The 17516-nt window shown below is 35.9% G+C and overlaps 1 protein-coding gene across 2 annotated transcripts in view; it reads right to left on the bottom strand.

Moving 5' to 3' along the window:
• Nucleotides 1–17516, bottom strand: part of PTPRD (protein tyrosine phosphatase receptor type D) — a 1173827-nt gene that overhangs the window by 271908 nt on the left and 884403 nt on the right. For both annotated transcript variants that reach the window (XM_085043363.1, XM_085043362.1), the window contains one exon: nucleotides 11989–12156. In XM_085043363.1, the coding sequence (XP_084899489.1) occupies nucleotides 11989–12073 (85 nt within the window). In that variant the 5' untranslated portion in view covers nucleotides 12074–12156. The remainder of the gene's footprint in view (nucleotides 1–11988; nucleotides 12157–17516) is intronic.

Below are 17516 nucleotides of genomic sequence, written 5' to 3'. Positions count from 1 at the left end.
GATACCACTGAAAGGATCTTTGTGATTTTTTGGAAACAGTTTGGTCAAGTAAAATATTGAAAATCAGAAATAAAGTGAGAAAGCATATCCATTTGACTATGAGGAAAACAAAGTTGCTACTGCTTAAACCTTATGTTGTAACACTACTTTACTGACCTCTAATGAGTTTCTGCAACTTACATGAAATTTCTTTGATGAATTTTTCAGTCTATTATTTCCACATGGCTGCTCCTGCTTTGTTTCTATTTAGTGATGCACGACTGACAACATTTCTGGACCAGATTCCAAGGACGTTTATGAAAACTGGTGCATGTTTTTGACATTAAGAGAGGAGTGGGGAAGCTAGCACGAGAAAGAATAAAGAGAGCTGAAGGGGAAAACAGATGCATAGAAGAGACACAAATGGTAAATGAAGAACACAAGAAATCTGAATTGTTTTGCTAAGAGGGTGAGGCCCAAGGAGATTCACAGCACAGCTGAAAAATGAGGATCACCCTCTGGTGCCACAGAACAGAGTGGTGAAGTTCATGCCTGGCATGCAGCTGATCTTTGCAAGTGCACAGCAGTGCTTCTGAACTCCACCCAGGCCAGCAGAAGAGTACTTCTCACAGCAAAAAGCATGCCTTCTCAAAGCAGAAAACATCCTCCCCAACTCCAGTCAGAAGGAACTCCAGCTTTGCCTGAAGAAAACTGGGCCACAGACTGTAAGAGATAGTTAACCCATCAGAGCAGGTGTAAGGACAACTGTTGCCCTAAAGGTCAGGCAGAATTTGGAGCTGGGTACTCAGATTGGAACAAACAAAAGGATGACTATTGGAGAATACACACCATTTTTAGACAGTAGATTCTGCTGACTTTGTGCAACTTTGGGTATTTTGGCAGAAAAAGGAAAATGCATTAATTAGCAGAGAAATCTTGCACATTCTTTTAAAAGCTTTTAAACTAGAAGCGTTTAGAGATAAATACTACAGTGGTGAGATTTAAATTAACCTCAAATCCAATTTATAGTTAAATAATATTTGTGATTTCATTCCTAATTCACCTTTAAAAAATTTCTATGCTAAATGTCTTTTCTGGACTATGTCTGCATTCTAAAGAGAAAAGAAATTATTTAAGAAATATAAATTTGCCTCCAGAATGGATAGTAGCATAATTTATTTGTCTTAAAGAAAACATTAGTGCTGCAGTCCGAAATTAGTATCACTGAAATATTTTTCACAGAGCTTACGACCTTTTCTAAAACGTCAATCTCAAAACATCTGATTATAAATGAACTGGAATATTGTATGAAAAATTACCTTCTTACTTTTATGGATCACTTCTTGGAAACAAATTTCAGTAGCCTTCTAAAAGAATCTGTCTTTGGGATACCATTGAGATCCCAGTGCCTGTAGCAATACTGTATGGTCAAAGACATCAGCTTTCCTTGAAATTGTGCAATACCTGTCCTGCACTTTCCTATCAATATTCTCCCAAATAGCAAGACGTGCCTGAATACCTTTTAAACTTCTTTTTCCTAAAAGAAAAGAAAAAAAAAGAAAAAAAGAAACAAAGAAAAAAAAACCCACAAAAACAAAAACCAAAAAACCACCAACCCAAAATACTGAAAAAATCTGTGAAGTTATTGAAATTTACTTGTAATGTCTGAATACACCTGATTAAGAACTACAAATAAGATTATTAATTTATCTCCTGCAAGTCAGCTTTGGACAGGGTGCTTGGGTGAGTCTGGTGCAAAAACTTAAGAAGCAATACTCCTTTGAATATATACTGAGTCTCAGTACAGACCCTTCTCTTGCCTACAGTCAGATGTCTAACAAGTATGATTTTTGAGACTGCTCCATGCACAAGGGATAGTAGTCCTTTCTGATTTAAGATATTTATAGCTCAAGCAGAAGAGTTCTGATGATCTGCAGTTGTAGTTTTACTTTGGGTTCACCACGTAAGAAGTAAACAGCAGTACACCAAATAAGAAAATACTAATATGGAATTAGAGAAAATGGTCCTGATATAAAAAAGATTGCAAGGGCCATGCATTTCACACAGTAAAAACTGTGAGGTGTAGATCCGGTCCTCTTACATTACAGACCACTATTTATTCTCACTGATCCTTCAAAATGCTTTCTTTGTAAAATGAGAAGACATGACAGATCTATTAACATCAAAGAAATCCAAACTCTTCATCTTCAGGCTCTGAGAGTAGTGCGTCTTTTCCCCCAAGGTTAAAGTGTATTTTGCAGTAAGACACTGAGCCATGCACTCATAGATAAGGAAAAAAATGCACACACACACAAAAAAACCACTTGCTAAAGACTTAGAAGATCTGCTCAGTGGCACAAATGAATATTTATTAAAGAAGGCATCTGTAAATTCTCACTTAAACAAGTACACATATTAGAGAGGAATTCATAAGAAAATACCAGTCTATGCCATACTGAAAAGAAGACAATATTTGGGGCACTCTAGACAAAAGGTGGATTTTTTTTGCTAATGAAAAGGTAAATAAATCTTGCTGGCTTGAGGATCTGAGAATAACTTGGCTAGGAAGTTCTAATATTTTCATATAAATAAAATCTACAAATTCTATCCAAATCCTGCGTTTCAAAATCAGACAAGCAAATTAACAGCCAAGTGGAGCTAGAAATCCTGTCTAGCCTCCACATTCACATTTATTCAGAAGGGAAAAAAACAGCAGAAAATTGAAAGAGTACTGGAAATGCATTTATTAGGATTTAACAATAACTGTAAGTTTTACAGCTTTGAGAAGAAATGCTCCTTTTTTTGTTTTTTCTTCCTTTCCATATCCTACAGCTGATGCACAAAAAATTCAGGAAGATTCAGGATCAAGTTTCTCAAAACTGTTTATACATAACCTACCAGTTATCTAAATTGAGTTCAATCGTAAATTGTCACAAGGTTCTCAAGATACCAAATGAGCTCCTGCTCTCTATGGTACTGAGCTGCTGTCAGTGTATAGCTGAAAAAATTTTCTAGAGACTTTCTGTCTTGGGAAAATTCCTCACATTTTTCATGTGAATCTAAAAGCTTTTTTTAACATACTCATGTTATCCACACCATTATACTTATGAGTCTCCAAAGCACTTTGTTTCATTGTAGTGTTTTCAGAAGTCTATAACTCTTGATAAAAAACAACACTGAGCTACTAAGTAGAATGCAAATAATCAATCCAAGGGAATCATGTTTAGTGATCTTAAAACTTTAATAAATGTCTTTAGTAACACATTTATCTTTAATTAGTACATCAGCAAATTATTGTACAGGAATCTAAATTCCTTATGAGACATTTAATTTTAAAAGGAACTATATATTGCTAATATTTTTTAGGGAATTCATATCCATTTGATTTCAAAAGCTGGACTTAACAGTAGGTACAATGTCATCTTCCTAAGATGATGTAGGACTTTTCTGAGTTGCAGTTTACCTCTATTTATCAGAATGCATCCATCTTTGGATGCTACAACCTTTAAGTCACTTTCATAAGACCACAGATATTGAAAAAGGTCAGTGAACATGTTACACTTCTTCACATGAAAAATACATCTGAAGATTAAGGTTTTTAAAAGAGAGGAAAAAAAACGTTACTAGGATTTTCCACGAATGTACTTTACCTGTGAAGTGTAAAGCTTCATAAAACATCCCACAAAATAACCAAACCTTGTGTCTCGTACCCCACAGCAACATACACGCACCCAGAGATGGCATAAATGTGAGCTCTGCTATATTCAACAGTAATACTGTAATTTTCCAAAATTATAAACTGCATTTGCCTAAATGCTTGCCATTGCCTCTAACTTCACCTCCTGGTTTTGAATGATATAAAATTGTGATATAATTGTGATACAGTGTGACACAAGAATCTCCTGATGAGATTTTCTGGAAAAGTGAGTGTCAACGAACACAGTGCACAATGCCTGTTTAAACCACTTGTACTTCTGAGCGTAAGACAAATGGCGAATGCCTTCCTAGAACACACTAAGTCTATCCACTCCGCTACCATTTCTCCAGCAGTGTCAACAGAACATGCTGTATATGGGTACATTAGGCTGGGCATATGCTGATGTCCATTCCCTTCATACACATAACTACATTAAAGCTGGCATTCCTGTTTGCTCTTTCAGTACTAATTTATGGACCTCCTGTACGTGGATTTTTTAAGTTCTTTACAACTATAGTCTGCCTCCAAAAAAACCAACAGTAATTTCCGTCTTTTACCTGCTTTTAATCAACCTTCTACTAAATTCCCCAAAACTCCACAGTCCTGTTATTACACAGTAGGAGGATGTCCACTCTGTTTTCATTCTCTCCTCTGCCTCCGAAATTTTGCAGACCTTAGCCACAATCCCCACAGCCCTCCTCTGCCAACTCTTCCTAGAAGTGGTAGTCTCAGCCTCCTCAGTCTCTTCTTACATGACAGCTGTCCCGTCCTCTGGACCATTTTAGCTGCCATTGAAAACATTGTATCTGACTCAGTTGTGTTTTCTTCAGATAGATATATCAGACTGTATTCTAATATGCAAGACACTGGTGCAAAGGTTTGTACCATTTCCAGTAATTTCCTCCTCTTCCTTATTTCCTCAAGTAGAATTATTCATATGTTTAAAACTAGTCCTTTACATCAAAAGAAAGAAAATACAAACACAACAAATGGATTCTCTTTATCACTTCTGTAATGACTTGAGCGTCTTGTTTACTGTCTATAAAATGCATCAAATCTGAATCTGAGACTATTAAGATACATAGTAGCAAACATACTGTTTTTTAATAGTTACAGTGTAAGTGACCACAATTGGCCACTAATTACCATTAAATTCTCAAATTTATTGAGACAAGCTCTCTATTACAATTGCTATATTCTCAGAAGAAAATATGTATCCATCAGCTGAAATACGCCTTCAGTTTTATAAAAACATTATTGCAAAGACAGATTCAGAACTAGGAAAATACTATGTTTTTCTCTTCCTCACATTTTCTCCAGTTTATCAGCAACAACTGACAAAATTCACTGCAATATTGGCCTCACTATGCCCTTATCTGTAAGGTTAATTTGCCTTTTTATTCACATCCATTCTACCTTTGCTTTTCAATCAAAAGATGTCAGACCCTACAACTTCATCTTAACAGAAATAAATTTTTCACACAAAATAAACCTGGTTTATTTTCAAAATCATTACATTTAGAGATACTCTGCACTCTTTGTTGCTGGTAAAATGCATGCTTTTTTACCAGAACAGGAGACTGACTGACTATTTCTCTCTCCAGTCCAGACATCACCTGCCAATATTCTCTACAATTATTTTACAGACTTTTTGAGTGTATGTGACATTCTTGGACGAAAAAAATGACACAGGTGGAACTTTCCTGGAAATGCCCACACATAATTAACCCTCATTGCCAAAATAAATTTGTTTTCACTTTCCTTTATTGTTTGCGCCTCCTTCTTCACAATTGCATCTATCAAAATAAAATTACCAGCAGTGGAAGGTCTCTTCCATCCATATACTGGTCCTGAAGTAGAAAGCACAGAAAGCTTTACAAAATAAATTAAAAATCAGTTCTTTAGTAGTAACTAGAACAAAAACTCTATCCAGTTAAATCTCACAAAGATGTTTAGGGGAAGAATTTATACCTCAACAAATAAAATTTTCAAATTCTATGGAATTCTCTTCCTGACAACAGCCTTGTTGGGAAAAGGCTCTCAAAATTTATGTTTTGTAGGAGTTTGTGAACTCCTACATGCATTCTGAAATTCTGTTCTTTCCTACTACTTTGCACAGCAAGACCATGTCCAAAGTGTTTACAGGCATGTTCCAAAATTTCTTGTAAACTGAAATGACCATATGCCATACATTTTCATTTCTGTGTTCATGAGTAATTTTATACTTTCTTTTTATCAATATATTCTCCTCAATTATATAACATGAACTTTGTAACCAACAGACAAAATTCTACACTCATTTTTCTCATAGCATGTACCTTACAGTTTTGTGTAATTCACTGAAATCCATAGTAGCAAACTGCACACAGCTTCATGTTTAAACCTATTCTATAGCAATTTATTCTTCACAAAGCTACCTTCAGAAGGAAGCAGTTAAAATAAACCAGCAATTTACCAAATTAATTTGTGTCAAAAAAATTCATTAAAAAAAAAGCTCATTAAAAAAATTCATTAAAAAAAAAATTTCAAAAGATTGAACTGAAAATTACTTGCCTAATTATTTTGAACAAATACTGCTTCAAGCAGACATTACCTAAGTCAGAAAGATCCTATATATCTATTATTTTGGGAGGAGGGAGAGAAAGATAGGGTGGACAAAAGTGAATGGTGACTTTCCTATGTACATTCAGATATTTATTATTTTCTGATGATGTTGTCAGAAATTCACTACTGAAACAGATGCTGCTACTCAGCATTTTATCTCCATTTCAGCCTGTGAGGGTTAAGCTTTAGAGAGGGAGTAAATATTGTAAAACACCACAGCAGTTGTTGCAGTGCGTGAATATAACCTAAAAAAAACAAAAATCTAGAATTCCTGTACTGCTGTTTCTTCTTTCTTTTTCCCTAACAACTCTCCTATATTGAGATTATGAGATATAATTCTAGCAAACTTTTGAAGTTCTTAAGCAATCTAGCAGACATACTGGAATTCACTGACAATTCTGACACCCGAATATTAATGACTCACACTCCTTTATCTGCCAGTGGTCATTACTGATGCTGCAGGGAATTGCACACAGTGAGATAACTACCCCTACGGTAGTTTCTCCAGAAACACTTGCTGTTAACAGATAACATTAATCTAAATAATGTGCGTTTGTCCAACTCTGTAAGGCCATTAAAATACAGTTCCTTTATCTAGATTTCTTGGTGTCTGGGAAGACCGGAGACCCTAGATTTTCTGACTCTGGTTTTAGGTAGGCTCCAAAAAATTCAAAAGATACAGGGTTTTCTTACTTGGGGAAACTTCACTGCCTTTACAGTCAGACAGGTTGCCGGCACTTAATGGCTTCTTAGACTCCTGAGCTGGCAACCCAGCTCTGTTCAGTGCTCTACTTTTGGGAGGAAGGGGCTTACAACTACCTGAATTAACAACACTGCCCTCTCTACACAGCAGCAATCTTCAGAGCTGCATAGACATAAACAGAAAAATGTTCAGAAGAACCATTCTGCAGGTTTCTTCAATTGGTTCTGAAGTTCAAAACCCTCCTGATTTAATTCTGAATCTAGTCTTCACAAAATACACACTAATCTTTTGTTCATATTATGAGTCAAAATGTTTATGTATGGATGGATTTAGAGATAATCATAACATCTTATTAAAAATTATGTAAACTGAAAAATTTTATTCCTCAAGCAGTTCATCATTTTTACTGCAAACACTCGATAATTCACACCACGCTAAACAGACATGGTCGTAGTTATGGCTACTCCTGCAACTAAATTATTCAGATTTGCTTCAATGTAAGGATTTGAAAAATAACAGTTGGATAAACCCTGGCTCATGCAAAGTGCCATATTACCTGTAGTTTCTGCCACTAAGTGAGTATGTTTGGAATGATGGCATAAGCTTTTCATTTTCCCTGACTCTTTATCTCAATCATCATATTTATTCCAAAGCCTTCACTTTGCTGCAGAGCAAGAAGAATACATCTAGAATGGTTTGGTATGACTAGCTGTCCCACTTTTCTCTAAAACTGGAACTTTAACTGATGGTTGATTTACTTGACTTATGTTAATATCATATTTAACAAGTGCAGTATAAAATTACTCTTTCAACAGTATATACCAATTTTCATCAAATCAACCAAAAAATGTCCTAGGGTTGAACTGAGGCGAACATATAAAAATTCCTGAAAAATAAAATATAAAAGAAAATGGGAAGCTTTTTTTCCTTCCCAAAAAAACCCAGTTGATATTTCAACTATCTTGTATACATCACCATTATTTAAAAAAAAAAAGGCAATGTAACCAAAGGGCTTTATCTTACACAGAATGGATACTATCAGCACTAAGATACAGACAGACAACACTGAAAAAAATTACCAATAAAGCACAGAAAGATTTTATCTCTGAATTTTTCTTGTTACTGCCCATACTTGAATGCAATAATTGAAATAACCTGTCCAAAGATCCTGGCGTGTAAAAGTAAACCTAATTTACTCTTAAAAATACCAGTCCCAATTATCAAAAGTATATATGCAAAAAAGTAAATAATCTCCATATTGGGCTTGACTGCATATAGTGTTTATGAACTTGTTCTGGAACAGTGGGGGTTTTAAGTATAAACCATGTATGTTCACTTGTAAGACTTACTGTAACATAACTACTCTCTGTAATTTAATTACTCTGAAAGACCTGTCAGGTAGTTTAGTGTTACAGACAAGTGCTTAGAGAGAAAAAATTCAATATGGACTACATGAATGTGTTTCTTCCAGCTGAAGAACATTGTAAGTTTTTAAAGAGAAAGAGCAGTATTAGCAGGGAAAAACACACATGTTCCCTAAAAAGCAAAACAAAATAAAAAGCAAAAATAAAAAAATATAGAGGAAAAATTCGTTTCACCAATACTAAATTACTGTCTTTACATCCTATTAAACAAGAATTTGTCTTGATAACCCCAATATCTGTTATAAGTAACCACTGCCCTGTCTGAAGTGATCCTGGCCTAGAGAAGATGGTACAATGGTACAATGGTTACCTGCATGATGCTTATTGTCAAAATAGGCATGAGCAGCCACAGAGCAAACTAAGCATTACTCACATTTCAAACAACTGGGGATACGAACAATATACAACAAATGCATTGTTTTTAGTTAGTATTTCTGTTTGCCTTTTTACGGTCAGCTGCAAACAGTTCTGCTGAAGGAAGAGAGACTTGTGGCTTCTCTTCTAAAACATCTCCAAAGAAGTAACAGAAGAAAAATGCCAGGGCAGAAGACATGTAAGAATGAAGGGAAAGCACTAATCAGACAAAATTACTGGAATGTGGCAGAGAATTTTGAAATGCTGGTGATCAGGCCCTTCTAAGGGTGGAAAAGGAATAGGATACACAAGAATCAACTCAATAACTAAAAAGCAGGATGCAGACTATCTGCAGAAAAATACTTGTTTCTGTTGTATACATTAAACTCTTCATTTTCAAACCTGGAACACTAGGAAAGACCAGGAATAACCCTTTTAGAAGCATTTTGTATTTCCTATATTTCTCTGAGCTCAGTGGTTAAATGACCTCAGTGGTGCTTGGCAAGGTCAGAAGGAGATAATAATGTACCATATTTGATTATTTTAAAAGAAATCTGTTATGTATGAGTCTCTGAAACATATATGCTTCCTGTTATTAAACAGATGAACCTGCATAAAGCTTATGGACAGTTACTCTTCTATCAGTTCATTTAAAAAACCATGAAAAAACCTAGTACTTTTCTTACGACAAACAAAACTATATTACTAATACCTCAGTGGATGTGGTGAAGCATTGCCCTCTATACCACTAAGAACAATTCACCCAAGGGAAAACACTGTAAACCAGCAGACTGCTGCTCCCCAGTTAAGATTAATGAACAAGTATTTTCTGAGTGAAAGTGTGCTTTACACATCTTCTTAGTGTGCACTGAAGCTACAAATACCAAATATAAAAGACATCTTAAAAAAAACCTACCATTCTTGAGATTTTTACTTCTTGTACTCAACTGTGAAGGTTGTATGTAAACAGAGGAGTGCCAAGGACTACCACTGGAAACCTCTTCAATAGCAGTAAGCTGGCTTGCTACTTGGATCCCATTCACAGTGATTTGACAGTGAGACTGTAAGAGTATGAGCTCCTTACCCACTTGCAATTACTGTAGAAACTGTAAAATGCAGTGTCAATGTTTGAACACACCTTCTCTTCTGCAGTGCCTTGATATTAGCAAAAGAAAAATAGTGGCAAAAAAGGAAGGCATGGCCTTTACAGGGTGATAGAGAAAAACAATGACCATTTCTCTTGTTCCCTTTGCCTCTCTTTCTGTGTCCTCTCCTGACTAAAATGAAGTAACAGGGTCCAGCCACTGCTTGTGAAGAATTTCAAGAAAAGGATTAGATGAATGTAGAGTCTGGGTCCCTTCTAGAAAGAGCAAGACAAAACAGGAGCAACAGTACCTGCAAGACCAGAGGACAGAGCAACTCCAGCACAGCAGGAATTTCTCTCCAAGTGAGATGGGCTAATCATGGAAGAAGAAGACACACCTTTCTGTGTGTCTACATACAGAAGGCACATGGATGCTGTCGTGTCTCTCACCCAGGCCATAAAATGACTGTGTCTATGGAGATTCATTGTGTCTCCCAAATAAAGTACTGTGTAAGATTAAAATGTGCCAACACTGTGACTCTTGAAGAAATTAGTAAAACAGAAGAACATTAATTTACTACTCACAGTATAAATTCAATATTATGTGGAGTCATATAAACATATATACGACACAAAATTCAATTAATACAATATAATGTATAACATTTGTATATACGTATATAATTATTTAAGCAATTTAAAAGGTGATGCATATTAAATACTTGAGAATCGTATTTTTATTCTGAGAGAAACTGTCGTCACAAAAAGCAGATCTTTGTGCTTCTAACAACTTTTAAAATAGGTGGAATACTACAACTGCAAAACTGTCCAACATATGGGCCCACTTCCCAATTAATTATTTGCTGGCGAAAGTGTTAAAATGTCCTTGGCTTCACCTTAGACACAATCATCCCAGCTGGTCATTATCTAACTGGAAAGGGGCCAAGGAATCTCAGCTGTCACTACACAACAAACATGAATGTTTTGTCCTTTTTTCCCTCCGTTTACTTCACTTTCATATAGCTACACTTAAAAGAAGGATGTCTTATTATGCATGAAACAGGAAAAAAATTGTATCTCTTTTATTGCTGTGACTCAGTATACCTGGAGTGCAGGTGGTAAGTGGAGTGATAAGGAATTCCTCTATATGCACTTATTGAGAACTGATTCATCCAACCTTACTAACGCGATTCTATTACTCTATGTTCTTCTTAATTAACAGATGTGCAAAAAACCACAGAAGTCTTCTAAAGACAGAGATGAAACAAAGTTATTGATTGGTCATGTATCTGCATAGGGTCAGGAAGTAATAGGAAAGTAAAAAAATATCTCAAAATGAAGTGAAGGTTAGCAGTCAGCTTGCAGCCAATGTTAACACTCAGCTCGCAGTAAACCTGCAGATCAACAGGTGGAAAGCAAATGGCTCTTCTCATTTGCACATTACTTCTGCAAGAAGTACCAAGACAGCTGGGAGAAGGAACACATGTAAACAAGGCAGACCTAATGATTTCCTAATTAAAAAGAAGATATTATCTTCCCATTAATAGATAAACTAATTGACCAAACTCCAACAGTTTCCCCTCAGCACAAGTAAACATAGGTGCCTTTCCTCACTGAATTGTCACATGTTTAGGGTAGCCACTAAGTTGTGAGTTCTGCTTGATTTGTTTGGATACAGTACTCCAGGACAGCTGTCGGAAATAATACATTAGAACAGCTGTTGCAGAAGTTACAAAGGGACTGGAATTTTAATTGGACTGGATATTAATTGGGAGTGGGATATCTTTTTTTTTTTTTTAATTGAAGACAGAAATATTTAAAGAATGACAGATGTTTTTAAGATTTTTGACCAATGTCTGCTAAGCAAGGTTGGTCTTTGTTTTGACTGTGTAACTTTGTGGCAATGGCCTCCACCATTTTATCACAAACCACTCACGCTCAAGAAAAGAAGAGGGCAATAAGAAGAACAGTAAGGAAGCTGCATCAAAAAATCCTTTTCCAGTGCTAGTTGTGATCTAGAGATGACCTCACAGCTTTTCAAAAATCACTCAAAAGGAAATTCATTCCGAGACTCTTAAACACCATCTGAAAACAACACTATTCATGATGGCCAAGACCTAAGCATAAAAAATAATAAGCTTACTTTCAGCATCAGCATAGAGTAGCAAGCACAGGAGCACCACCATTGGGCTGACTAGGTGCATCATCCGACAGCTTGGCACCAGCATGCTTTGGCAGCCTTGTTCTCACTGGCTTAGAAGCCACTGCGAGTCTGTCCGGCCTGAAATTGCAGATGAAGTATTTTCAGAGCCTGTGGAAAGATAAAAATACAATTAGCAAGAACAGGACAGAGTCTTTGTTTTTTTGTTTTGATGCATTCACAATTTGAGGCAAAACAATTTTTAAAGACATAAGCATAAGGCAGAAAGCAAAAGAAACATGATTAATTTCAGGCTACTGTTATATACAAGAACATTCAAGGTACAGTATATGTTATCACTGTTACAACAGATTTATTAGTGCACCTTTACCACATATAATCAAGCAACTGTCACATCCTGAATCTTTAGTTGTATTCAACAGCATCTTTTAAACTAAAGAAACTGATACTGTTGATGAAGTTTAAGATATCAATGGAACTCATGTTGCAAAAAGGTAATCAAAGCAGATTAGATATCCATAATAAACCCACATGCAAACAGGGAGTTGATGCCCTGGCACCTGGTAAGAACAACACCGCAAAATCTGCTTCAGGAGGTGTTAGCAACATATTGCATAGTTCAGCAACTTTCAAAGGTTAAAATCCCTGTCGTGATTTACTGTACGTATCTGAAATATGCCTAATAGAAAACCAGAAATCTAGCATTGAAGAAAGGGCTGTGATCCCAGTTCAATCCATTTCATTTATCACAATGCATAATTGAAAATGATACTACAGTAGAACTACAGCTCAAGTACCTGACTTGAAAGAAAAGTGTCTCATCTTTGTCCAAATATGCCACACTAACAGAAATCAACGAACATAAAAAAATATTTTCACCTAACACAGGAAATACTAGAGATATCCCTAAGGAGGCTGACATTGTCACTAAAATAACATGAAATGCAATTATACTTTCTGAAGGATCTGCAACACACAAGCTCTGTTAAGTTTGATACTACCTTCTTCATTACCACACAAGTGGTTTCCGTGCACTAAAGATGAAAGTCAAGAGGGCAAAGACAAAAGTATACTAATTGTCATTCCACTAAATAGATCTTATAGATTTGTGGGTGGCATAAAGAGCCCATTTTCAGCATAGGGAAGAGCTCAGAAGAATTCACTCAAGAAAGAAAAGAGCATCTGGTAGAAATCTATGCTTTGTTACAAATCTCTTTTGTAAAACTATCTTTTGAATCAGCTACTGCTATCAAAAAATACAAGCATAAGAAATCTTCATAAGCAAAATGCTAAAGGCACCAGCTCTGCCCTTTTATTGCTACCATCTTCATGCCAGCATTTCAAATGACAGCAAAGTCCATGAGACACCAGTCCTGTCGGACTCAATTTGTGTCTCTACAAGCGTATCAGAGCCAACTGCTGTGTAATGATTCCAATGCTATCACAAAGATGGAGACATATGAAATGCACTTTCAAGGAAGAGGTGATTTTTATTTTGCTTCTTCTGGAATGCAGGAGTTACAGGGGAGCCCTGAACTATATCCAAAGGCAGCTCACTAAAGAACAAAACTATCTTTCATTAGCACACAACCGCACTAGCTGATGTGTGAAAGTGAATGGAGAAATGTGGTGGGTACTACTAAGTACTCCCCTCCTTTCAGGGGAGGAAGCAGAGAGGAAACAATACTGATATTAATTAATAAGGGAAGCAGAGAAGGGGTGACCACAAAGGTACTTGTTTTACACAATTGTTTTTTAATGGGGCACTGGAGATTATTTTCATACATTTCAAGCATTCCCATCAAAATATTAAATGTGGTTTCTAACAGAAAAAAATATTACTGTCTGCTTGGGGAAAAGAGGAATTTTAAAAACCTCATGATCCTGATATGTGAATATGCATTTATCCTCTACAAGCTGTCTGCAAATTAAGGGATGTATCACAAAACCTGGCAAAGAAAAGGTTGGGAGGAAAAAAGAGCTTTGTTTCTTTTTTTTAATAAAAACCTCATTCCATTCTCTCATTCTAAATTCACATACAACCACTTGGGAATACTGCACTCATTGTCTCTGCTTTCAAGATAATGTTCATTATCACTCAGGTCATAAAATGAAAGCCCTCAGTATTCCCTTTCTTTGATGTTTCTGAGAGTCATGGCTTTAGCTAACCTGATAAACACACTAAGGTTTCCAGGAGACCCTTTGCTTGTTGTTTATTCTCCCTTTTTGCCTGCTTAGGCCTTCACAGCAAACTTCTAGTATTTTAGGTCAAGGAAACAGACGCACTTGAATAAAGATGGTAGTTGTTTTTCTTTCAAGTGAGTTGAAGAGACCGTGTTAATAAAGGCATGCAGGTGATGGGCTGGTAATGAACAGAGAAGCAAGCTAAGAGAAATTCAGGTTCAATCAAGGTTCTCCACATCAGTCTGCCTTAGCTTTACCCAAATAGAAAACAAACCTTCAGACCCTGCTACTGACAACTGCACCAACACCACAGATCAGATCATGTGTAATGTACTTGGCTTACTTGTGAAAACTAACATGGAAGATGCAAATCCTCAAAAGGACTAAATGAAATTATCAAGACAACTATCAGTTTCCACATCAAGCCACCTTAGTAGCTCCAAAATGAAAGGCTCATCTAAAGCATTATTAATTCTTAAATGATTTAGCTCCTTCCCTTTTCTCTTTCTTCCCCGTGTTTGTGACATCCAGTGTGGCACCAAACACAGTGAAGACACAAACCGCACTTGCAGCTCCAGATCATTCTAGCCTTGGCATCAGAGGACCAATACTGGTCTTGCAGAAATAATCCTGAGTGAGATATTCTCTTAGCAGCCCCCATTACAACATTCACACTGCACCAGGGCAGGAAGATGAGGCTTCTCCTTGGCAGAAGATCACAACAGCTACAGAGAGATCAACAGTTCTTCAGAAAAAAAATCTCTTTTTGTGAACCTTTAATAAAAGCTGTTAGGTTAAGTGCTGCATAACTGCTGTATTAAATAATCAAAAGTGACTCTTTCAATATCTCTTAAAGAGCTATCTATGAAACTAGGTAATACATCTAACAATAACACATAGATAAGTAAGACGATAGATTTTCCCTGATTAGTAGTATCTAATAATAGGATCAGTAGAAGCGCAGATGTGGAGCTCTCCAGAGTGTTCAATGCAGAGACAAAAAAGAATTCTCCTCAGCAGGAGCATAGCAGATGATTCTACTAGGGCATGGGCACATGCACCAATTATCCTCAAAAGGATCAACTGGATGAATGAAACATCTGAATACCGAAATGCCTTCCTGCAGTCTGTTTACTTTAGCAGCAAAAATAATCTTTTAGGTGCTACCACAGTACTCACAAGATGGTTCCTGCTCCAAGACAGTTATAGGAAATGCATGCTTGGGGGTAAATTTTAGAACAAAAAAAAAAAATCACCAGAAAAGAAGAAAAAAAGAAAAAACGCACCAAAAACCACTAATTTTTTTTTTTATCTGCTTGTTTTTTCCATGCCTGCATGTGCATTTAAATGCTTGCTAACAGAGAAATTCAGCTCAGCAGGGAAGAGTTGTCAGAAAAAACAAACATGGGACAAAAAAAAACTCATAACACATGTAGGGAGCCACACTGAGAAAAATAACAAAATAAACAGTAACTTACAGAATTTTAGATGAAAGGGATTACGAAGGTACGAGAGTTCATTTGTGCTACAAACAGGATTTCTGGTTCAACTTTTCCAGTTTTAAATTGTTCAGAGATAGGATTTTAGTTCATGGTCATCTCTGTTTTTTCTCAAAGATTTCCCACAGAAACCCCCTGTATTTCCCCACAGGAAAGTAACTGGATACATCTTGTATTAAAAAAACCCAAACAACAATGTTTCTCTAAAAATACATGGCAGTAAAGTTTAAAACAGAAGACTGTGATGAAATTCTGTTTCTGCACTTCCTTCATCATGTCCACAATCCTGAATTACATCCATTTCCAAGCCACAGATTTCTAATACTATACAAATGCAAGAGAAGAAATACAAAAAACTAATTTAAAGTATTACTAGAATTAGTGATGGAAAAAGTCTAAATGCTTCCTGTATTTGCATATAAACCATGATCCCTCCTTAAAGAAGAAAATAAACAAATTTCATGGACAAATCTTGGCTGCAAAAACCTAACTGACAGCTGAATCATTACTAGAAAGAATAGAAAATAATGCGCAAAATTAATTTTCATAAGCTCTTTAATCAAAATCAATTCAGAAATACCTCTGAGTAAAACAATGTCTTTTCAAGAGAATTAAATATATTTTCCAAAGCAATGAGGGCAACTGGCAGAAACGGAAGTTCCACATTTTGCTTGCTCTTTTATTGATTAAACATGGTAAATGTTTTCATAGTTGACCTGCTGGAAAAGTTCCATGTTTCATTATGCTTTTATTCTTAAAAAATCCAAAATGAAAACACATGATTAAGGAAATTTAAGAGACAGCTGTGCTGAGTGTTCATAAGTTTAGTATTAGTCTCTGGATAACAATACACCCTAATGCTTGGCTATCAGTCCTGAATTTCTCTGTTACTCTAGCACGAATGAGCACCCATGCTAGAACAGTAGGTTTCTAATGTTGTCATGCATTTGAACTACATCACTATAAAAGCGCTGCTCTATAAAAATGAGCTGCAGTGATAGATGGAATTTTGCTTATATAAAACAATATATCAATCTGATTCCATATTGTAATTCTATTTTAGACTTCAACAAGGATTCTTCTGTTACCACGAAAAACAGAGAATGGATTTTCGGTAACTGACGAAATAAATTAAATTCTTAGTGAATAAATCAACTCAACAACAGCAAAGTACCTTGAAATCACAACACTGGAATGTTCTTCTCATATAGAAAGTTATTTAGAGGTGCCTGGTTTTTTACTGACAAAAAGACTTATTTTCATAAGTCACTGGCAATCCTTAACCATACAGAAAACCCTGCCTAGCTGGATCTTTATACAGCTTCAGTTCCATTCTAATAATGAATTAAAATACCAATTGTAAGTTGACAGGTGTCTCAATGCTTACAAACTTCTGCCATCTTAGTAATTTCTGCAGGTCGTAAGAACTTTTCTTATACATGACGCAGAAACAATCCACTAGAACACTTCCTAACTTCTTAACTTCCAGCTTCTCAAATAATGGCACGACAAAAAAAAACATTGGGCTGGCAATGGCTTAAGTGCTGAGCTGGAAATAGTCTTGCTAGATGAGAAAAGCATACAATGTGACCTGTCTATGGATATTAAAGTTATATATTGCTGAGAATCTATGGAAATAATTTATACTATGTTACAAAGTCACAGATATTAAGCAGACAAATGAAATATTCTCCACTACGACTGACTTCCTGCCTGAAAAAACACAGACTCTGCCAATACACTAGTCGTGAATTCTGTAAATTACTTACGTATACTACCCCTGAAATAGTCCTGCTTTGACTTGGCCCATATGAGAAATTAAAGAAA

The sequence above is a fragment of the Lichenostomus cassidix genome, chromosome Z (genome assembly GCF_008360975.1).
Source record: "Lichenostomus cassidix isolate B80296 chromosome Z, HeHo_3.0, whole genome shotgun sequence".
Lineage (NCBI taxonomy): Eukaryota > Metazoa > Chordata > Aves > Passeriformes > Meliphagidae > Lichenostomus > Lichenostomus cassidix.
This window is presented reverse-complemented; position numbering and strand designations above follow the sequence as displayed.